This window comes from Eriocheir sinensis, chromosome 5 (genome assembly GCF_024679095.1).
Source record: "Eriocheir sinensis breed Jianghai 21 chromosome 5, ASM2467909v1, whole genome shotgun sequence".
NCBI lineage: Eukaryota > Metazoa > Arthropoda > Malacostraca > Decapoda > Varunidae > Eriocheir > Eriocheir sinensis.
In genome coordinates this window covers 3,930,567-3,955,522 of record NC_066513.1, presented here as the reverse complement: position 1 = coordinate 3,955,522, position 24,956 = coordinate 3,930,567, and the positions used below count along the sequence as shown (strand labels likewise).

Below are 24,956 nucleotides of genomic sequence, written 5' to 3'. Positions count from 1 at the left end.
GTGTGGGTCTGTGTGTGTCTGCCCACACATCTCCACAACATTATCACATTCACACTAGGGCTACCAACATATCGCCCAACAGTTTAACCAACATGTCTCCAACAATTTGTTGTTGAACGACTTAATAACTTGTTGCCCAACATGTTCGTTTCTATGTTGCCAACATGTTTTGTCGCCAGTGTGGACGCACCTTAAACTGGAAAGTGGGGTGGGCTGGTACCGGTAACCAGTACCGGTACTAACGGTACCAGCTAAATGATACGGTACCAGTACCAGATTGCTCGGTACCGGTACCAGATTGCTCAGATTTATTTATTGAATTTATTGATAATTCTTCATGTCTGATTCTTTTTATTTTTTAGGTTGCTACTAAATATTGTTATTGTTATTAGACTATGATCGAGTACATCCATAATAACTATACATGCAAATTTTTATCAAAAAAATAAATATTCACTTCATTCAGAGAGAGGGAGAGAGAGAGAGTGTACAACAGAAGAAACATCCTAATTGAGGGCAGAAATAAATGAGAGAAAAAGTCCAACGTGTGTGTGTGTGTGTGTGTGTGTGTGTGTGTGTGTGTGTGTGTGTGTGTGTGTGTGTGTGTGTGTTATTCTAGTTTGCTGTCTGAATCGATTCTTCTCGGCACCCGGTACGGTACCCAGTGCCGGGAAGACTCACGATCACTCGGCACTGAGCATTGCCACTAGTACCGGTACCGTTTGGATCTTGGTGACGCTCGGCGGCGCGCGGCCTCGCCAGTCGCCATGCGGTACCGTTATGGGCCCTGTGGAGATGATAAGCCTTGAATGTTGTGCTGGCTGCTGAGTCACTGCCTCACTGTCCGTCTTCCCAAGTTCCCACCATTTTGTCCTGCTTTTCGTTTCCATCATAGCTCCCGTCTCCATTATTTTATTATTGGATTTAGTGGATGATTCTTCATGTCCGAATCTTTTTTCTTAGGATACTAATATATATTGTTATTGTTATTAGACTATGAGTACATCCATAATAACTACGTATACATATGCTATTCTTTTTATCGAAGAAAATATTCAATTCATTCAGGAGAGAGAGAGAGAGAGAGAAAGTTTTCTTTACAGAAAATTCATTTAGGAATTTCATTAGACGGCATTAAGATAAAAAAAAAATACCTTGGGTACCGTACTAACGGTTCCTGAGTTTTTGGTACTAGTACTACCGGTACTCAAATTAACGGTACCTGCCCATCCCTACTGGAAAGAGTGCAGAGAGTGGCAACTAAGATGGTACCGAAACTTAGGGATCGGACTTACGAGGAGAGACTCAATAGCACGGGGCTCACAACCCTGGAGAGAAAGAGAAATAAAGGAGACCTGATAGTGGTGTACAGGGTGGTGAGCGGGGTAGAGAATCTGGACAGAGAGAACCTGTGTGTGTGGAGCGAGAGAGAAACGAGAGGACATGGAAAGAAATTGAGGGCGACCACGTAGGCGAGATGTGAAAAAATTTAGCTTCCCAAACAGAAGCATTGAGCTGTGGAATGGATTGGAAGAGAAGGTGGTTTGTGCAAGAAACATTCATGATTTTAAGGAAAAGTTGGATAAGAGAGGATATGGAGATGGGACAGCGTGAGCATAGCTCTTTTCCCGTATGTCACAACTAGGTAAATACAACTAGGTAAATACACACACACACACACACACACACACACACACACACACACATTGCAAGAAATAAATGCACACACACATTGCAAGAAATAAATAAATACACACACACACACACACACACCACAACGCATTTAACTTAGGGAATGGTAAATGTAATGTATGGATGAGAAATAGAGAAAATAAACAAGGAGGAGGAGTGATGCTATTTTTGAAAAAAGAATAGACAGTGGAGGGGGTCACCTATGGCGAAGGGGAAGCGGAGGTCTTGAGTGTGGGAATAAGACTGCAAAGGGAAGGATGTAGAAATATCGTAGTGGTGTATGTCCCTCCAAAAAACAATTCATGGACAGAAGAATTGTACAACAAGAAGCTGGAAGACACATTGGATTGCCTAAGGAGATTGCTGGAGGAGAAGGATAAGATTCTGATAATGGGAGACTTAATTGTAAGGAAGTGTCATGGGAAACCTGGTCAACGGAAGGAAGTGAAGCTTCATGGAGGAACAAGGTTTTGGAATTGGTTATAGATAACGTCTCACACAGTGGGTGGAGGAAAATACAAGATTCAAGGAGAAGATGAGACGTCTAAATTGGACTTGATAATCACCAGGGAGCCAGATACCATAGAGGAGATGAACTATAAGAGCCCTATAGGGAAGAGCGATCACGTACTTATCAAGTACATATTACGAGAAGGAGGTAAAATAATCAGGAATGAGGACTTCAGGAAAGAATGATTTAACTTTAATAAGGCAAATTTTGAACAACTTGGGAAACATTTTGAGGAAGCACAATTGGATACTTTTTTGAGGCTGAAAATGTGGAGGAACAATGGGCTATCTTTCTACGGACTTACAACGAAGGAGTGGAAAAGTGGGTACCAAGGATGAAAGAAGGCCAGAAATCAAGAGAAGAGTGGTACAATAGAAAGTGTGTAGACGCCAAGCAGGATAAGAAGGCATGGAACAATGGAGAAAAAATAGGAGGTTAGATCTATGGAATGAGTACAAAAGGAAGAGGAATGCTTATGTCAAAGTAAGAAGAGAAGAAAAAAGGAATTTTGAGGAAAATATTGTAGATAAGTGCAAAGACCAGCCAAAACTGTTTTATAAGTTCATAAATGGAAAGTTGAAAAATAGAGACGAGATTCAGAAAGTTAAAGTTAATGGTGAAACTTTTGATAGTATAAGTGAAATAGTAGAAGTGATGAATAATTGTTTCCAAACAGTGTTCACGAGGGAGAGTGAGTTTGAAGGTGTAGATGCAGTGCCGGGGAATAGAGTCCATGGGTCTGGAGAGAATACAAACATCAGCAGATGAAGTTAGAAAATTATTGGAAGAACTGGATGCGAGGAAATCAGCAGGACCGGATGGTATATCAAATTGGGTGCTAAAAGAGTGTAACCAGCAAATAGCTGAAAAGTTGAGCAACTTGATTAATGTCTCACTAGCACAAGGGAAGGTACCGAGAGACTGGAAGAGGGCTAACATCGTCCCAATACATAAAGGATGGAGTAAGGAAGACCCATTGAACTATAGGCCAGTGTCATTAACAAGCATAGTAGCCAAGATGTGTGAGAAAATTTTAAAAAACAGATGGGTGAAATATTTAGAGAGCAACAATATATTAACGAATAGTCAATTCAGATTCAGAGGAGGACGGTCTTGTGTAACTAATCTGATCAGCTTCTATTCAAGAGTAACTGATATAATACAGGAAAGAGACGGTTGGGCAAATTGTGTGTATCAGGACTTAAAGAAGGCGTTTGATAAAGTACCACACAACTTGTGACACAAGCGATTAATATGGAAACTTAATCATGTTGTAGGTCTGGGTGGTTCAATATTGGATTGGATTGTGGACTTTTTGACGAAGAGAGGAATGAGAACAGTAATCAGGAATAATAAATCAAGCTGGATGGAAGTGACGAGTGGAGTTCCCCAAGGATCGGTGCTGGCTCCGATTGTGTTTGTAATATATATTAATGACATGACAGAAGGGGTGACAAGCTATATGAATATGTTTGATGACGATGCTAAAATAATGAGGAGGGTGGCTAATGAAGAAGACTGTGTAGCCCTGAGCCAAGATCTCGATAGAATAAGCGAATGGTCACGCAAATGGGAAATGACATTCAATACAGAGAAGTGTAGCGTGATGGAGTTTGGTAAGAGCAGTAGACGAATATCGGGGAACTACTCTCTGAGTAATGAAAGAATCATGAAAAAAACTGAAGAAAAAGATCTGGGAGTGATCATAACAGACAAGTTATCCTTTGGAAAACATATAGACCGGATAACTGGGGAAACATACTGTTGTGCTGGAAGCTTCCCCCGCGGTCTATGGGCCTCTGGAAGACTCTGGGAGGAGCGAACAGGGGGGCGGGGAGCAAGGCCCCACCCGAGCCCCTCTGGGCCCGCGGCCAGGCGCCAGGCGGGAAGTGTTGCCAACTCATACATATTTTTGCTACATGTTCTTGTATGATCGAATATATGCTGTAACGTTCTAGACTGTACTGTTCGGTATATATATATAGGAGAAGAGGGCGAGAGGAGACAGTCCCAGTCATAGTAAGCTATAGTCTGTTCGGAGCATGAAGTCGGTTCAAGGTGTGGCAGATTCCAGAATTCCCATGAGTGCAGTGCTGCCAGTTCGACCGCCAATTATCAGATTAGCACTCTCTCCCGGCCTACCCACCCACAACTCACCTGTTTATCTCTCTCTCTCTCCCTCTCGACCCGGGGGAGGGACCTAGGGGGACACACCGACCACCACCACCACTACCAACACCACAAAGTGGCAACATGGGAAAAAATCGCTGCCACATGTCATAGAATTTATGCATGTACGAAGGCTGATTTGGCAGCATGGGTAGAGGTAAACGACGATACCAGCTCCACCCTGAACCGACTTCATGCTCCGAACAGACTATAGTGGTCAGTGAAGAGTCAAGAGTGAATTGTACTACTAAGGAAGAATATAAACTGCAGAAGCTGTGCAAGGTGTTTACATTTCTCCCTCCCACGGAGTCTCCTGACGGTGACATGGAACCCAAGTAACACGTCCGGCATAACATTGGCGTCAGGAGTGTAGGCATTTGTTTTTTTTCGCCATGGAGACTCGTTCCCAAGCTGCCCAGAGGAATGACGTGTTGACTGAACTCTTGGGAGCTTTGAGACTACTGGGGGAAAAACAAGAAAGAGCACACCAAGAACTCAAAGAACAACAAGAAAGAGCACAGCAACAACAAGAAAGAACACTCCGTGAAGCTCCTGTATACTCAACTCCACCTTACCTCACCATCCATGGCTTTATCTAACCTCTTCTTGAATGTATCTATGGTATTGGCACCCACAACATGGCTCCCAAGCCTGTTCCATTCATCCACCACTCTATTGGTGAACCAATTCTTGCCTGTGTCTTTGTTGAATCTGAATTTGTCTAACTTAAAACCATTGCCACGCGATTGCGTAATCGAGCGGTCCAGCAGCCCGTGGGCATCTGCTGTAGTGCTCATCAGGAAAAAGGACGCGTGTTCCCTCAGGTGCTGCGTGGACTACCGAGCCCTCAACGATCTCACCATCAAGGATTCATACCCACTCCCACGGATCGACGACACGCTCGACGCTTTGGTGGGCTCCAGGTGGTTTTCAACACTAGATATGAAGTCTGGGTATCACCAAATCAAAATGGCGGAGCAGGACAAAGAGAAAACAGCCTTCTCCTACGGTCAAGGCCTGTGGCAACGCGCCGGCCACGTTCGAGCGGCTGATGGAGAGGGTGCTGGAGGGACTTCACTGGAAGACGGCACTCATCTACCTCGACGACGTGATTGTCTTTGGCCAGACCTTCGAGCAGGAGATGGAAAGGCTATCAGAGGTTTTCGCCCGGTTTAGAGCTGTACACCTTAAGCTCAGCCCAAAGAAATGCTGCCTATTCCAAAGGGAGGTCCAATACTTGGGACACATCGTGAGCGAGGCTGGAGTACGCACTGATCCTGAGAAGGTGGCTGCGGTAAGGGACTGGCCGACACCCACCAACGTGAAGGAGCTGCGGAGCTTCCTCGGGTTGTGCTCATACTACCGCAGGTTTGTGAAAGGCTTCGCTACGATTGCTGCACCACTGCACCTCCTGACGAAGAAGGGGCGCAAGTTTGAGTGGACAGCGGAAACTCAGGTTGCCTTTGAGAATCTCAAGGAGGCCCTCATCAGCTTGTCCGTACTCACCTACCCAGACCCCTCTAAGCCTTTTATACTGGATTGTGATGCCAGTGATGAGGGGATTGGTGGAGTGCTGTCCCAGGCATGTGCCGACATGGAATGGGTTGTGGCCTACTTCAGCAAGAAGATCACCCCAGCCGCGAAAAACTATTGCGTGACCCGGAAAGAACTCCTGGCAGTAGTCAAGAGCCTTGACTTTTTCCATGCTTACCTGTACGGTGCAACTTTCACCATCCGCACGGATCACGCTGCATTGCGGTGGTTGAAGTCAGTGAAAAACCCTGAGGGCCAGCTTGCTCGCTGGATAGGTAAACTAGAGCAGCATCACTACACTATTGTGCACCGATCTGGGCTAACACACGGTAACGCGGACAGCTTGACCAGGCGCCCCTGCCTACTTGAGTGTCAACATTGCCTCCAGAGGGAAAGCGTCCAGAATATGTGCCGCCGCACTACAGTGGAACAGACAGCGGAGGTGCCATGGGAAGACTTGGGAAAACTGCAGCGGGAGGACCGAGATCTGAGACCAATTATGGAGTGGCTGAGTCAATCGTCAACGCGACCTGGGTGGGAAGTAATCTCGAGAGAAAGCCCTACCACCAAGAATTACTGGACTCAGTGGGACACTCTTCGGATGGACAACGGGGTGTTGCAGCGACGCTGGGTCTCTCATGATGGTCTTGACCACTACTGGTCCACGTTGCTACCTATGAAGTCCCGGGAAGGCGTCCTGAAAGAAATGCACGACAGCATCACCAGCGGACACCTTGGGGTAAAGAAGACACTGAGTCGCCTGCGCCAAAGGTTCTACTGGGTTGGCATGAGGAAGGACGTGGAAGAATGGTGTCACGCGTGACCAGGAAGCCACTACCATCGCTAAGGTATTGGTGGAGGAGTTCTTCTGTCGCTTCGGTGTGCCTAACGAGCTCCATTCCGACCAGGGAAGGAATTTTGAGTCAACAGTCCTTGCTGAGTGCTGCAAGCTCCTGGGTATCAAGAAGACCCGGACCACCCCTCTGCACCCACAGTCAGATGGAATGATGGAGAGGTTTAATTGGACGTTGGGCCAGGAGTTGGCCAAGCAGTGCAACAATGATCAGTCTTCATGGGATCAGAAGCTGCCTGCGCTCCTCATGGCCTACAGGTCTGCCGCCCACGAGACTACGGGGTATTCACCGGCAAAGCTGATGTTTGGACGTGAGCTGCGATTGCCGGTGGACATACTGACAGGAAGGCCTCCTGGGGAAAGCCTTCCAAGGGACGCCTCTAGTTTTGCCCGTCAACTAGAGGAACGGCTGGAAGAGGTGCACCATCAAGTCCGTGGTGCCTTGAAGTTCTCCGGGGAGGCCATGAAGCGCGGTTACAATATGAGGGCAAGCCACGTTGACTTCAAGGAAGGAGACCAAGTCTGGCTTTACAACCCGCAGAGGAAGAAAGGACAGTCTCCGAAGTTACAGAGCCCCTGGGAAGGCCCTTATACTGTGCTAGAACGCCTCTCCGACGTGACTTACCGAACCCGGAGAATGGAAAGGACCAAGCCGAAAGTTGTCCACGTCAACCGCCTATGGAGGTACCACGGTCCGGGAAACTACACCTGGAACAACTACAGACACCCAGCAGCCGACGAAAACGCAAGGGACGTCCAGGACCGAGAGGAGGTCGATGACGACATAGGCCTTCTGGACCTTTCAGCCGAGGGAGATAACCTCCCGGCGTCAGCAGATGTTGCAGGGACACCCCAAGAAGCGGACGACGACGAGGCGCACCAGGAGACAGACGCGCAGGAGGCAGCGAACAGAAGACAGAGACAACACGGGCGTCCACGGTGATACGACGATTATTATGTTTTTGATTAATTCTCTTATGTTTGTATATAGTTAAGTGTGTGATCGGGACGATCACAATTAAGAGGGGGGGGATAGTGTTGTGCTGGAAGCTACCCCCGGGGTCTATGGGCCTCTGGAAGACTCTGGGAGGAGCGAGCAGGGGGGGGAGGAGCAAGGCCCTGCCCACGCCCCGCAGCCAGGCACCAGGCGGGAAGTGTTGCCAACTTGCAGATATTTTTGCTACATGTTCTTGTATGATCGAATATATACTGTAACGTTGTAGACCATACTGTTCGGTATATATATATATATATATATATATATATATATATATATATATATATATATATATATATATATATATCTATAGATATATATATATATATATTGGAGAAGAGGGCGAGAGGAGTCAGTCAGAGACACGCCAGTCCTCCTCGGGTGAACAGCCCTGCCCACCCTTCTGGTCCGCCGGTTTTAAGTTGACTGTCTGGCCGCTCACCCGGGTCCTGCTACGGGCTGCTACTGGGCACCTGCCCGGGGGGCCCGTGTCTTCGTTGCTGCTCGCTGGCTGATACCCGTGGCTGTGGCGGCGGCGGAGGCGTCCCTACAACCGCCCCGAGTTTTGAATTGCTCACCCCCCCTTACAGGGCCGCCTTTGTGCAAAGACCCTGTCCACTTATTAAAGGGGTAAAAAAAAAAACACAAGGAGTCAGTCCCAGTCATAGTCAGCTAGTGGTCAGTGAAGAGTCAGTGTGAGTTAACATAAGAACATAAGAACGTTGGAATCTGCAGGAGGCCGGTAGACGTATACAAGGCAGCTCCTTTGACCCTAAGCTCCCGTGTATCTAACCCCACCTAATATCGCTGTCCATGAATTTATCTAATCTATTTTTGAATGTGACAATTGTATTGGCACTCACCACATGACTGCTAAGCCTATTCCACTCATCCACAACCCTGTTGGTAAACCAATTTTTGCCTATGTCCCTGTTGAATCTGAATTTATCCAGTTTAAACCCATTACTTCGTGTCCTACCCGGTTCTCTTACCAACAAAACCTTATGAATGTCTCCCTTATTAAAGCCCTTCGTCCATTTATAAACCTCGATCATGTCTCCATGCACCCTTCGCCTTTCTAGAGAATGCAAGTTTTAACTGTTTGAGTCTTTCCTCGTATGGCAAGCTTCTCAACCCCTGAATCATCTTAGTCATCCTCCTCTGCACTGATTCTAACATTTTGATATCCATTCTATAGTGGATATAGAGTTGTACTACTAAGGAAGAATATTAAACTACAGAAGCTGTGCAAGGTGTTTACATATCTCCCTCCATGGAGTCTCCTGATGGCGACACGGAACCCAAGTACACGTCCGGCATAACAATACAATCTTCTTAGAAACATAAAAGTAGCATTTACATATTTGGATGAAGAAATGGTGAAGAAACTAATAACATCGATGATACGTCCAAGACTGGAATATGCAGCATTAGTGTGGTCACCTAGATTGAAGAAAGAAATCAGAAAGTTGGAAAGAATACAAAGAGCAGCGACTAAATTACCAGAAACTCTGAGAGAACATACTTATGAAGAAAGACTGGAGAAATTGGAACTAACAACACTGGAGAGCAGAAGAGAGAGAGGGGACCTAATAGCATTGTACAGGATACAAGAGGGATTGAAGAAATTGGACAGGGAAGACCTAGTGGTACGTGACAAAAGTGTGACAAGAGGCAATGGTAAGAAATTGAAGAAGAGCGACTGTAGAAGAGACATCAAGAAATACAGTTTTCCATACAGAAGCATAACAACATGGAACGGACTTGACAAGGAGACTGTGTGTGCAAAAACGATTCATGAATTTAAAGCCAAACTGGATAATAAGCATTATGGAGGCAGGACAGCACGAGCCTAGTACGGCTCTTTTCCTGTATTTCACAACTAGGTAAATACAACTAGGTAAATAAATGCCCGGTAGCTCAGTGGTAGAGCGTCTGCCTCACAACCAGAAGGACCGGGGTTCGATTCCCCGGCCTGGTGAAGATAATGTTGGGTTTATCTTTTTTCACGTGTAGCCCCTGTTCACCTAGCAGTGAGTAGGTACGCGACATCAGGCAAGGAGTTGTGACCTCGTTGTCGCGGTGTGTTGTGTATGAGTGGTCTCAGTCATACCCAAAGATCGGTACTATGAGTGAGCTCTGTGCTCTTCTGTAGGGGAACGGCTGGCTGGCTCGAGAAGAGACCTGCAGCAGACCAAGAGATGAATTACACACATACATTGCAAGAAATAAATACACACACTCACACACACACGCACACACACACATTGCAATACACGCACACACACACACACACATACATATAGTCTGGGGGTCTACTTATTGCCATTAGGAAAAATGTTAGCTTTCAGTGGAGGCACATACTAACTAGCACAATTACAGTAGACAGAGGGAGTGCAAATTTAGGTAAGGAGTTGGTAATCAGCTGTGTTTACATTCCCCTTCATACTCAAGATATGGCACTGAAGAGTACTTTGATGAGTTGGACAATTTTTCGATAACTTATACCAGTGATGACTATATGCTGTACTTTGTGGTTATTTTAATGCTCATACTCTCACTATGTCTGATGTTCCCTCTGGTGCTGGTGATGATGATCGGGTGCCTGCCGAGGTACCCCACATAAGTGTAACTGATTATGGTATAACTAAGACCAGGGCAAACCAAGATCTGACGCTAGACAGGAACTTTTATGGCAGGAAACTGGTTGAACTTTGTAAAAATCATCAAGTGTTTATATTTAATGGAAGGATGGGGAAAGACTGTGGTATTGGCAAGCCTACAACTACATACAATACAACTATAGATTACTTCTTAGGGTCACCTGAAGTTATGCAGTATGTGATGGTTTTTAGAGTATTGGATTAAGATCCGCTATTGTCTGATGTACACTGTGGATTACACGTAAGGATGAAATTTATGGGACCAAGTAATGTACCCGCTGTAAGCATGAGTGCCCAGGAGGCAGGACAAAGAAGAGCGAGTGAAAGGCCAGGAAAGTGGAATGCTGAGAGAAGGGGTGTATATGTGAGGAATATTAGTGAGTGTAAGGTGAATGAGTTGATGGTTAAGTTGAATAATTTATCCATAGATGATGTTAACCAGGAATTAAAGCAAATATTGATTGACCCTGCACTTGCAACTTTTCCACAACATAAGAAAAAAACATGTATCAAAAAGAGCTATAATGACACTGTAAAGGGTTATGACAAACAATGCTGGAAAGCAAGAAAGGAGTACCATAAAGCTAGACATAGATATCGTTTGCACAGGAATAGCGTAAACTTTAACAGCATGATTGAGGAAAGCAGAAAATACAAAACAAATCTTAAAAGAATAAAAAAACGAAGATAAACATAATTAAAGAACTTAGGAAATGCAAAAGTGATGACCCTGAAGAATACTGGAAGATCCTTAATGGTCAGAAAAAGAGCCATCAGATCCCCATTACATCAAATGAATTTCCGAGCATTTCAGACAGTTAGCGAGTGATGACAACATTGATAATAATGAAGTAAATATTCTAAATGATCATAATATGGATAATGATCTCTCACCATTACTTAATGGCCCTTTAACCAACGAAGAGTTTGCTAGAAATATTTAAAAATTAAAAAACAATAAATCCCCAGCATCTGACATGATATTAAATGAATACATTAAAAGTACTCGGCACATTTTGTCCCCCTATATGTTAAGCTGTTTAATAAGATACTTGATACTGGCGTCATGCCATCTGAGCGGCTGGTTGGGACAATAGTGCCACTTTATAAGAATATGGCTGACGCTCAGGATGTTAACAACTATCGGGGGATCACTTTGCTTAGTTGTATGGGAAGCTGCTTACCTCAGTACTTAACGAGAGACTCAATGAATACTCAAATACTAAGTTTATTATTAATGAAACACAAGCAGATTTTAGGCATGAGTACTCTACACTGGATCATATATTTTTGATTAAATGTATAATTGATTTGTTCAACTGAAGGAAAAGGAAGCTTTTTTGTCTGTTTGTGGACTACAAGAAAGCTTTTGATATGGTGTGGCGTGAAGGTTTGTGGTACAAGTTGGTGAAGGAAAAGGTGCATGGGAAAATATTTACTGTAATCAGAAACATGTATAACAACATCAGGTCTTGTGTCATGGTGAACCAACAGACATCAGACACCTTTGTATGTAATGCAGGGTAAGGCAGGGAGAAAATGTCACCATTGCTGTTTGCTTTTTATATTAATGATATTGAAAATAAATTGCTTGAATTTAATTGTAATAATGTAGATTTTGGTGATGATTCATACCTAAATCTCCTGGTATTAATGTATGCAGATGATACAATTATTGTGTGTGATAGTGAGGAGGGAATGCAACAAGCCTTGACTGCTTTGAATTTGTGCTGTAATCAATGGAAACTACAACTTAACTGCAACAAAACAAAAAGTCATGTTTAGTAGGGGAAGAGCCAACACTGATAACTACAACTTTGAATTTGGAGGTGAAAACACTGAAGTAGTGGAAGACTATAAGTATCTTGGTGTGTTATTTAATTACAATGGAAGGTTCCGTAAAGGCGAGCTGGAGCTTAAAGAACAGGCAACACGGGCAATGTATTCACTGATAGGAAAGTGTAGGAAATTTGACTTGCCAGCCGACACGCAAAGTGAACTTATTTAATACCACGGTGTTGCCCGTACTGACCTATGATTCAGAGATTTGGGGATTTTACAGAGTTAGAGAGTTAGAGTCTTTGCATATGAAAGTTTTAAAACAGGCATTGGGAGTTCATAAGAATACTAACAATGACATGGTATATGGTGAACTTGGAGTATTTCCACATGACTACATATAAAGAGCAGAATGATGGGATATTGGTCTAAAGTTATTTTAGGTAGATACAAAATTTTGTTCAGTAATGTATCACTGCTTGTTACATTTGGATAGGTTAGGGATATATACTTCTCCATGGTTAACCTGTATTAAAAATATTTGTAATGAGTGTCGTATGTCATGGTTATGGTTGTTTCAAGATGTTCATGGGTTAAAAAAGCTGTGGAATTGAGATTGAAAGACTAGTGGATTGCAACTTGGCACAACAACATAGTAACAAAATCTCTCTGCAGTAACTACAAAATGTTTAAGGTGGATTATGGCATGGAGTGATATATTTCAAGGTTACAGAAGAGCAACCGAATAATGGTGACGAGATTAAGAACTTGTTACAACAGTTAATGCAACTGTTAATGCTGGCAGGCATTAAGGTGTAAATAGAGAAGATCGGCTTTGTAATAAGTGTGATGCTGGTGTTGTGGGAGCTGAATTCCATGTTCTTTTTGAGTGCACTGACAGTGAAATTGTAAGGTTGCGTGATATGTACAGTCGCGGACAGAAGTGAAGACACATATTTCAGTAAGTTTCGTTCACAGGCATTAAAAAGTTTTCCTTTTTAATTTGATTCACAAGCAATAAATTTGTAAAATACCTGATAAAAATACTTGCTTATAAATAAAAGAAGGTAACAGTACTTTGTTGGGGGTGAAAATATCCATTTAATGCTCAAACAATTATCATGTAATTAATTTGACTTTGCTTTCTGGCAACTACCAATGGCTGATCTTTCCGCTATTTAAATTAATATAATGTGCAACTCTTTTAATCAAACCGTAACATAAAATCAATAATCAACGTTAATACTTACGCATGATTTTAACTCGTACGATAAAATGATACTATTTGAGTGTGGAAGAACAATGGACGAAGATTTATGAAACGTTATCGTTCAGTGTAGGGAGAACTCCTTGGGATGATAGGCTACACACATCATCTTATAAAAGTCATTAGCCTTATACTTTAGTATATATATATATATATATATATATATATATATATATATATATATATATATATATATATATATATATATATATATATTAATAATGACACGGCGGGCGCCATGGAAAATGATGCTACTATGTTGGGAACACCTTACGATGCTAGGCTACACACATCCTACAAGAATTATATCAGTAGCCTAATAGTTCGTGTGTGTGTGTGTGTGTGTGTGTGTGTGTGTGTAAACATATAAATATATAAAAAAGTAAATAAATACATACATGACCCATGCTGTGTGGACACCATCGTTGGTACCGTTAGTACCGGTACCATTACCGGAGTGTGCCGGCCCTTTATTTCTGAGTACTTACTTTCTGCATAAAAAATCAGTATATAGGTATTATGAAAAGACTCATTATCTAATAACTCTAACAGCAGATATTAGCAAAGTTCTGGCGCCAACTTTTCGTATCTATTATACATACTGACAGCATATATGGTACCGATACTACTGGCACTGGAGTTCTCGGGACCGGTATTACCGGTACTAAAACTAACGGTACCTACACATTAGTTGCCAGTTTTCGCCAGCTGACTGAATTGTTCTGAAATCTGTGTCTTTACTCCTGTCCGCGACTGTACATACCAAGCTATTATACACACAGGCCATCACATTTAAAATATGTATCACTGATGCAAACCACCAATGTTACCATCATGAAATATTTAGCTCTATTCTTGAGGCCAGTGCTAATGTATTTAATTATTGTTGTGTTTGTTTTGCTTAGTTATATAACCAGATATTTACTTGTTGCATGGACAACATATTGTGTTAGATTTTTCTTTTGGAGGAGCTCCATACTTTTTTTTTATAAAATCTGAGCTTAATCTATAAATTCAATTCAATTCACACACACACACACACACACACACACACACACATATTAGCCAAGTCTGGAACGCCGCAGATTAGAGTCATTAGACTCAGACTCAGACTCTGCAGGCAGTTTTGCTCTCTCTTTATGCCTGTTGTTGACATCTCTGCCAGTTAACTACATGAAAGGATGTACAGCGAGTCGCCCTATTGAATGCATTCATCCCTATATTTGATATTTGTGTAATATGCACAAGGCAATACCTGTGATTTTGTAGGAGTACAGATCTCATAAAGCAGAGGTTCTCAAACATTTTTACGTGATGCCCCCTATTGATTTCTAAGAAATACTCACGGCCACCCCCCATCCTATATATATATATATATATATATATATATATATATATATATATATATATATATATATATATATATATAGATATATAGATATATATATATATATATATATACATATATATATATATATATATATATATATATATATATATATATATATATATATATATATATATATATATATATATATATATATATATATATATATATATATATATATATATATATATATATATATATATATATATATATATATATATATATATATATATATATATATATATATATATATATATATATATATATATATATATATATATATATATATATATATATATATATATATATTGAAACTCATGTGACGATGATTCCAACAGTGTTACTCCATGTGTGTGTGTGTGTGTATTTACCTAGTTGTATTTACCTAGTTGTGAAATACAGGATAAGAGCCGTACTTGGCTCGTGCTGTCCCGTCTCCATAACGCTTATTATCCAGTTTGGCTTCAAATTCGTGAATCGTTTTTGCACACAGTCTCCTTGTCAAGTCCGTTCCATGTTGTTATGCTTCTGTATGGAAAACTGTATTTCTTGATGTCTCTCCTACAGTCGCTCTTCAATTTCTTACCATTGCCTCTTGTTACACTTGTCACGTACCACTAGGTCTTCCCTGTCCAATTTCTCCAATCCCTCTTGTATCCTGTACAATGCTATTAGGTCCCCTCTCTCTCTTCTGCTCTCCAGTGTGTGTGTGTGTGTGTGTGTGTGTGTGTGTGTGTGTGTGTTTATTTCTTGCAATATGTGTGTGTTTATTTCTTGCAATGTGTGTGTGTATGTATGTGGATGTGTGGGTGGGTGGGTGTGGGTGTGGGTGGGTGGGTATGGGTGGGTGTGGGTGTGGGTGGGTGGAAGGTTGTGGGTGTGGGTGGGTGTGTGTGGGTGTGGGTGGGTTAGGGTGTGTGTGTGTGTGTGTGTGTGTGTGTGTATTTATTTCTCGCAATGTGTTTGAGAGTATTTATTTTTTGCAATGTGCACATGTGAGTGTGTGTGTGTGTGTGTGTGTGTGTGTGTGTGTGTATATATATTTCTTGCAATATGTGTGTGTGTATTTATTTCTTGCAATGTGTGGGTGTGTGTATGTATGTGGATGTGTGTGTGTGTGTGTGGGTGGGTGGGTGTCTTTCTTGCAAAAATGCAATTTTTGGCTGACGGAATCATGCTCCCCTTGCATCCAGCTCACGCCCTCACAGGGGGGCGTACCCCCCAGTTTGGGAGACAATGGCAAAGCATAACACAGCCCGAGGAGCAAGGGACGATGTTCCGTCAGTGTTCCCAGATAACTTAGCTCGTCACAGTTATCAGTTATGTGTTCCAGCTCTGTGTTATAATGTGTCAGACGTCAGTAACATCAGTATAAACATCTCAACTGTTGAAAATATGTGTGTTCTCACGAAATAATTAACATATATTTGATAAAACTGTGTAAATAAAGGGTAAGTAATGACGTCACGAGCTGGCAATACGTGGCCTGGCTGAGCGCGCGCTGTGATTGGTCCTAATTTCCCGTGGAGACTTGGGCCGGTCTTACAGTTCTTTCGGGAGCGGCAAAACGAAAACGCGCACCAGGTTTGTTGGCTGGCGTACGAGAGCCAGGCACCCGTCTTACACTCAAAGATTTACGCTCCCCAACGAGACCCGCACCGAACTTAAATCGTCGGCAGTGTTGGCATAACTGGTCGGGCGAGGTTGGCGAGCGTGAGCGTGAAAACGTAAACAAAGTCACGTGATTTCTCGGCGCGTACCATGAACTGTACAGCGACCAAAGTCGTTTATCTCGAGATAAATCATGTTTTCAGCATTACCTCGTCTCCAGGTAAAGTTGTGGGCATGCCTCAAAGCTGCGTGCGGCCTCTGTGTTTGTCCGCCTTACTTGTCCTTGAGTCTGTGGTGGGTAATAATAATAATGACAGGGCCAGTGTGATATTCCTGCTACCCACAGTTTATCTTCCCAAAGTTTTCCTAGATACCCATTAGTTGGTCAGCCCAAAAGGGTCCATGAACAGCTGGGTGAGCTGCGTGTTGACTAATCAAGCTGAGATTCATACACGGACACAGGGATTTGCTGCTGAACCTGCTAACCAATGTACCAGTGTTTCTTTAATCTTCTCCTGGGCATTTTTGACGTGCGGCCCTCCCAGCTGATCATTCTCCTTTTAAGTGTGATAAAAAAAAGGGGGAGTAGAGGATAAAACACCCCAAGGACGAATATTTAGTCTTTGGGAAATAGTTTGGCTCTGCCACTTCAAAATATCATGTACTCTTCCAAACTGTGGGCAAAGGGCAAAAATAAATGCTATTTAACCATAATATGAAGGTGTACATTATAAGTAACTAACCTAAGCAGACGTAACATAACCAAACCAAAACCAAAAGTGTTATAATTAGTTTTACCATGTAGATATCATTGCAAAATAAAATTTCTACGGTGTAGATACTTTCCCTTGTAGATAACAAGCCAAAGTACAGTGTAGATATTTTTTTTCTTGTAGATAAGCCAAAGTAGCACCACCTAACCACTGCAGCCACTGCCCCGACTGTCCAGTGCACTGACAGTACTGGCAGGGTTATGTTAGGTTTGTTTAGATTAGTTAGCCTTCTTTAGTACTTCTATTGAACTACCTACTTGTTTGTTTATTTTCTTCAAATTATAATGGTATTGAGTATTATTAATCTGAAAACAAAAAGGAACAAAGCAGGGGGAATTGTTTCTTCACTCAAAGAAATGGATATTTGGGAAAACCTGGGGAAAGTAAACTGGTAACTCTCCTGTCATACTAGCCATGTCCCAGGATAATTAGTTCTTACCAACAACCAGTTTTAGGGCCAGCAAGATGGAGATGAACAATGAGGCCACATGCAGCTATAGCATATGCCCCCAACTCTACCTTTATTTATTTATTTAGTAAAGAATGTATCGTTGTTTCACATTAATATTTTATTGATAAAGTAGTTTTATTTAGCCTTAGTACGTGCGATGAAAAAGGATTACACAGTCTAATAATTTATTTTTCCATGTTGAAAATACAGGTAAACTTACTACCAGGTAAAGATTTTCTTACAGCAAAAGGTCTTTTATGATATTTGTATCTTGACTGCTCTTTGATGCTATAAATGGACACAGTCACCACAGGACAGCCCCAGAGAGCAGAAATATTGGATGATCCTGTCACTATTCTCCCTCCATTTCATCTGGCCTGTACGGTTCTCTTTTCTTCTCTTCTGTAGCTCACATTCCATTGCTTTGGACTGTTAAGCCTTAGTAAATGAACTTATCTACCTTTGCCAACTTAATGAAACCTTACTGTACCATCTCCATAGGGCTCACTCACGTGTACTCAGGCTTGCTCCTCTTAGTTCATTTTCAGTTTCTTTCCTGCCTTCACTACACATCACAATGTCATCCATAAATATCATGGTCCACGGAGACTGCTGCCTCAACCAAACAGACATAACCTAAACAAACCTAACCACTGCAGCCGCCGCCCTGACTGTCCAGTGCACTGACAGTTCTGGTACGGTTATGTTAGGTTTTCTTAGATTAGTTATTTTCTTTATTACTTCTATTGAATTACTTATTTGTATATTTTCTTTAAATTATAATGGTTTTGAGTATTATTAATCTAAAAATACTAAGAAATAAAGCAGGGGGAATTGTTTCTTCACTCAAAGAAATGGATATTTGGGATAACCTGGGGAAAATAAACTGGTAACTCTCCTGTCACACTAGCCATGTCCCAGGATAATTAGTTCTTACCAACAACCAGCTCTAGGGCCAGTAAGATGGAGATGAACAATGAGGCCACGTGCCGCTAAAGCATATGCCCCCAACTTTACCTTTTTTAATTAATTTAGCATGGGGTAAAGAATTTATCATTACATATTAATATTTTATTGATAATATAGCTTTATTTAGCCTTAGTACGTGTGATGAAAAAAAGGATTACACAGTTTAATAATTTATTTTTCCATGTTGAAAATACAGGTAAATTTATTACCAAATAAAGATTTTCTTACAGCAAAAGGTCTTTTATGATATCTGTAACTTGACTGCTCTTTGATGCTATAAATGGACACAGTCACCACAGGACAGCCCTAGGGCTTTGTCCTGGAGCAGAAATATTGGATGATCGTGTCACCATTCTCCCTACATTCCATCTGGCCTGTACGGTACTTTTTTCTTCCTTTCTGTAGCACACGTTCCATTGTTTTGGGCTGTTAAGCCCTAGTATTTGAACTTATCAACCTTTGCCAACTCCACTCACTGAAACCTCACTGTACCATCTCTGTAGGGCTCACTCACATGTACTCAGTCTTGCTCCTGCTGATTTTCATCCCACTTATACAGTGCATACCTCCACCTCTAGTTCATTTCCAGTTTCTTCCCTGCCTTCACTAAATATCACAATGTCATCCACAAATATCATGGTCCACGGAGACTGCTGCCTGACCTCATCCATCAGCCTGTACATCACTACTGAGAATGAGTGGACTGATCCTAGGTGTAGTCTAACCTTGACCCTGACACTCTTTGTAACTCCTGCCATACCAGCAACATCATAAACTTTTTCGGACACATGGTGTGCTTCCTCGGATAGAGAAATTATATGTAGAAAGGGTACGAGGTATATCAGTTGACATCTCCAATAGCCCTGCTACCTGATGACGACAATTTATATGCAGTCAGCTATGGTGAAGAGGAAATTGCTTGTAACCAGGTATTTCACTGTGACAAGCATCCTAAGACTCAGAAGAATTCCACATCCTGTGGGAGAGACATATATGTACATAAAGTATTATGAAAAAAAAATGCTGTCATGTTGAAATTAGGATGAAAATAAATAAATGTTGGGTGTGCAGAAAACAAGAGAACTGAGAAAGAAACAAGCTGGAAAATTTAAACAAGTACACTATAACTGACTGAGGGACAGAGTGATGAATGGAAGAACAAATTGTAATGCTAATGCAGCTATAGCATTTGCCCCCAACTTAATTTTTTTTAAACTGAAAGATAGGAAGGGGGCCGAGCCGAACCTATCCTGCATAATCCTACATAACCTACCTGAAGATTTTGGCCTGACCTGAGTGGTATATTTCAGAGACTGCCTTCAATTTTTTGGGTAATCTATGATGCTTTATCGTATGGAAATAACTGTCGCACCAGAATACAACGACGAGAACAATGGAGCAAAATATTTACAGAATAACAACACAGCTGTTTCAAGAAAATATAAAAAAATCTCCTTAACTGCCATTCCCATAAATTATTCAGAAATTAATATTGTAGTCAGTATTTTAAATAAGTGAGAAAAATCATCTTATTGCTGTGGAAACTTGCTGTGAAGTAGCTGTCAGGGCAAATGACACTATCTTAGAGCTGCAGCTCAACATTAGGATAGTAACCTATCACTGCTAAGGATAATAACTTATTGCTGCTAAAATAAAATATGGCGACTTAATCGATTGAGAATTATATATGATTCCACAGAACTAAGCAAACCTAATAATTAGTACCCTAATGCCGTCTGAATCTATCAGAGCTAAAATAGTTACCTTTCACTGTAAGACAGTAGCCTATCACTTCTTATCTAGTTATTCATAACACAAACAGTCGTATTGATTAGTACATAAAAATATATTCAAAATAAACTGGTGACTACCCGTGATGGGTGTATTTCCATAGTTTTTGTTTTTTCTCCCCCTCTGCCTGGGAACAACTACTTTGAATAGTTCCATTATACCTTGAATGTTTTTTGGGTGGCTGTCTTATATATTCTTAATATTTCATAATAGAATTCATGTTGATTTAGTGCCACCAAATCCACAGGTATGCAATAGTTTGTTAACCCTATCAGCACACTCGTATGAACCACGAAGACAACTACATACAACATTTTCAAAAAGAAATGTCAATAGATAAATAAAACACTAATTGTACTTACCGAAAATATCCATTGCGTTGGCTGAGACGACAGACTCTGTTGTGGTGGCGGTGTACGATACGCTGCCCAATAAAATGTTTGTACAACAAAAATAAAGGTGTTTTGAATAATTATTTGCCTTATATATGCGTTCTGCATGCTAGGTATGTTATATCATTGCATATTTACTCATTTACTTTGAATTCATTGGTTACAAATCTCGTTTTCGTCACCTCAACCGCTCCCCAAAATCTCCTTACCAAAACGCCGATTTTTCGTTCGCGAGCGAGCGAAAAGCAGCGGCCAAGAGCGACTGTAAGACCCGATCGCGCGCGGAAGGCTTTCGTTCGCTGGCTAGCGAACGAAAGCGGGTGACTGTAAGACCGGCCCAAGGTGTTCCAGACTTGGCGGTGGGACCTGCATCGACGTCATGGTAGTGGGGTAGTCACATTCGAGAATTCAGCCCCCCGGTGGGAGGCGGGTTGGCTCAGTGAGTACATCTATTTCTCTACACCTTGCTCCTATTCTCTCCTGGGATATGCAGGTGTGTGTAGGAGGGAAGAATGGGTTGGGGAGGGGTCGCTATGCTAGACTCTTGAGTGGTCTTCAAGGGAAAGGATCAGGAAGATGGAAAGCTGCCTCATGCCTAGCCCCGCGTGTTTGAGTGTCACTGGCGCTGACTTACAAGCTACCACAATGTTTTTTTCCATTTCTGAGAATAGGACTAGCAGTCGAAGAGGTCTTTTTTCATACCTTTCAGCCCATAGCACCAATAAGCTTTCTTGGTGTGGCCTGACGATCGACCCCATCCCGTTATGGCGGTGGCAAGTGTTTATAATGGCGCCATCTTGCTTGGCTCATAACATATGGATGATAACCAGTTTGATGTTTTTTAAATCACTGATGCTTGAAAATCCATAAGAAGCCACTTCTTTATTGGAATATGCAACTTCTAGAAGACTTCCTTAATTCTGAATGAAGCAATACCAGAATTAAGCCAAGCAAGTCATATAGCACGGTAGCCACTTTGCCCACACCAGCACCAGGCTAGGGCCATCCAACAAGCCCACAACAAGCTCCAAGAGAGCCCACGGACACTATGGGCAGCGTAGAAAACTAAATGATTGATTGGTTACGCTAGCAGAATAATTCAAAATATCAAGGGGTAATAATTGGTCACTGTTAGTCATCAATCAGTCTTTATTGAGTAGTAAATAAAACCACATGAAATAATATTAGTGTTCTGCAGGGAAGAACTGCTTTGTTGCCAAAAAATTTCTGAACTAATCAAAGAAAGTATTGCTAGCATGTCTCGAGTAGGTGCATCTCCTCTATACGCTTCTTCAACAGTACCTTACATGTGGCATTCTCCTCAAGATGAAGGTGTCATGCAATAACATGTATAGAGGCAGTCTCACGCCACATACAATATTCATATTGAAAACTATCAACTGTATCACGTAAGTAGCAGCACCTGATATCTGCTTGTAGTCTGCTTCATCATGATGCTCTGATTTTGTGCTAGCGTAGCTGCTGTTATTGGCTGACTGGCTGAAGGGACAGCGCTAATCACATTAAAACTTAGTACAGGCATCACTTCATTATATTAATGTAGGATATAATTAGATAAACTGTGAAAACTAAAGGCTCAGTAAAATGAATTCTGAGACCTATACATGTTACCTTGGAAGGATTAGAGAATAATACACTTTTACAAAGACTTATTCACGCGGGAATGTGACAGAAATTGTAATGTACAGTTGAGATAAGTTGCTTGAGAAAAGCTTGTTCGATGAACTGAGATGGTGAAAGAAATGAGTGTAACATTATGACTTGTATGGAGATCCGCAAGTTGGTTATTTAGTATGATTTTGCCAGTATTCGAGTTGGGCAGATAATGAAGTATAGCTGTATCATTTGGTGTACAAGATGCACTTTTTCCTATAAAAACATTAGATCTCACCTGTATCCATACACCGAAGGATAACACTTATACCCTCGCAGCCATGCTGCACCTCATACAGAAAGTGCTAAATATGACTAACTAGCGCGATCAAGTTTTACACATCCATGGTGTTCTGTTCTTTCTCATATGGTGAAGAAAATTAGTGATAATACAAAAAGACAGATCTGTGGAAATTGCTATGGCTCCTCATTGGTTCAACAGATGCAAACGGCACACTGAAACATATGTGACAATATTATATCAAGCGCAAAAAAATATGTCATGTGAAAGAACTGAAGATATCCACCACCAGTAAGAAAATAAAATCATGCTTGTTTAAACTGTAAAGAGAAAAGATTGGAGATTGTTTTAATGTTGCCAAGAGTCTCTGAACAGATGAAAGGAGACTCATCACCGCTGGCTGATTGGTTAGTCGGCGGCTCATTGCTCATCTCGTTTCCTGTTGGTGCAAAAAGAAATATATCAGGGACTTTATAATAAAATCTTACTGCCTGGCGCATTTCAAACTGTGAAACTCTTTAATTGATGGTGTTGCTCGAAATGTCGTAACAGTGGTTTTTAGTGGCTTGGAATATAAAGTGGCTTTTGTGATGCTGAATAATAGTTATTATGGTGATTAAGAATATTAATGAATGCAGTATTATTTCTTAATGATTAAATTCCTTGGTTTGTGGCGATGTTTGGGAAATTACTGTATGAAATATGAGATGAAGTAACTCAAATGAAATTATGTAACATGGATTTACTTTTAAAATTAACAATAGCAAAACCACAAAAAAAGGTAACACCCTATTCAGTGTCCGTGTCACACAGCCATAGAGTAAGACAGGGAGCACAAGGGACTTGAAGATCCGGATCTTTGTCCTTCTACACAGCTATCGCTAACACCACATACTCTTGCTGAGCGAGTCCATAATACCGTAGACCAAGTCAATTCGCCGTAAGACTTCCTGGCGAGACTTGCTGTTATTATGAACTACGCTACCAAGGTATGTGAAATATTCCAAGATCTCAATGTCCTCATCACACGCATGAACAGGCTGTACTGTTTCATCTTGCAAGCTTTCAAACACTTGTACATTGGTCTTGGCCCAGAAGACCTTGAGGCTTTGAGTCCTAGTGCAGTGCCTTGAATCACCAGAACCTCCAGCGACTCCGCAAGGATTACTGCATCATCACCAAAAACAAGATAAGTGACCCTTATGTTACCAAGAGATGCTCCACAATGATTCTGGCCCACAACTGTGCCTAGTACCAAGTCCCTACAAGTGTTGACAACGAATGGGGCAATGACACAGTCCTGCTTTCATGTTAAAAAAAAAGAAAAACGGACTCTCCCCTCAGCTCCCCTCCCCTCCCCTCACACATTTCACAACACTGTCCCAGATTACAGGAGAGTGAATTGCAGGAGAAACCGAGATGCCTTGCATTGAATTGAATCAAACGCCTTCTTGAGATTGACGCAGGCTGCAAGCATCCTTTGTCGAAACTCACGACGGCGCTCCACCAGTACGTGAAGCACAAGGAGACGGCCTCTTGTCGACTTCCCAGGCGTGAACCCAGACTGCTCAGGTCTCAGCAGCTTTAGCAGCTGACTGCAGATCGCATCAGCAATAGGTAGGCAAGCATCGAGCCTGGCACTCTGAGCAGCGTAGTACCACGGTAGTTGTTGCAGTCTTGTCGGTCCCCTTTCCCTTTACAAATAGGGTCGACCAGCCCCCTCTCCCAGTCTGGAGGAATGGTACCAGATTGCTATACGGCAGTCAAGACTGCATGCAACCCGCGGATCATGGCCTCGCCTCCAGCTTTGAGCAACTCTACACTGATGTTACGTATATCAGGTGCCTTTCCACACCTCAACTTAGCCACAGCCTCTCTGATCTCGTTAAGAGAGTCGATGGGTGGATCGGCATCCGCCACCTACAATCCAGCAGTTTGGAGCTGCCCAGGTTCGCCATGTAGCTACAACTGCTCAGAGTTCTGAGCCTAACGAGTCCTCTGCTCATCCATGTCTGACACGAGCCAGCCATTTTTTTTTTACAATAACGGAAGCAGCTCAAGAGCAAAAACAAATGAGAAAAAGCCCGCTAAGAACTGGTCCTATAAATAGAAGTTGAGAAGATTGGGCAAGAAAGAGGTCAATTTCGGGTGGAGAGGTGTTTGATATTCCTCTCCTGAAAGAGGCAGAGCAGAGCAAAGCATA

General features: G+C 42.0%; 2 protein-coding genes across 2 annotated transcripts in view; one reads left to right on the top strand and one right to left on the bottom strand.

Moving 5' to 3' along the window:
- The window catches only part of LOC126983599 (bestrophin-2-like), a 184,831-nt gene that overhangs the window by 23,787 nt on the left and 136,088 nt on the right, over positions 1 to 24,956 (top strand). The gene's annotated exons all lie outside the window — the stretch shown is intronic.
- LOC126983587 (multiple epidermal growth factor-like domains protein 6) overlaps positions 21,970 to 24,956 on the bottom strand; it is a 34,087-nt gene continuing 31,100 nt past the window's right edge. The window contains exon 30 of the mRNA XM_050836397.1: positions 21,970 to 23,192. Within this exon, the coding sequence (XP_050692354.1) occupies positions 23,181 to 23,192 (12 nt within the window). The 3' untranslated portion in view covers positions 21,970 to 23,180. The remainder of the gene's footprint in view (positions 23,193 to 24,956) is intronic.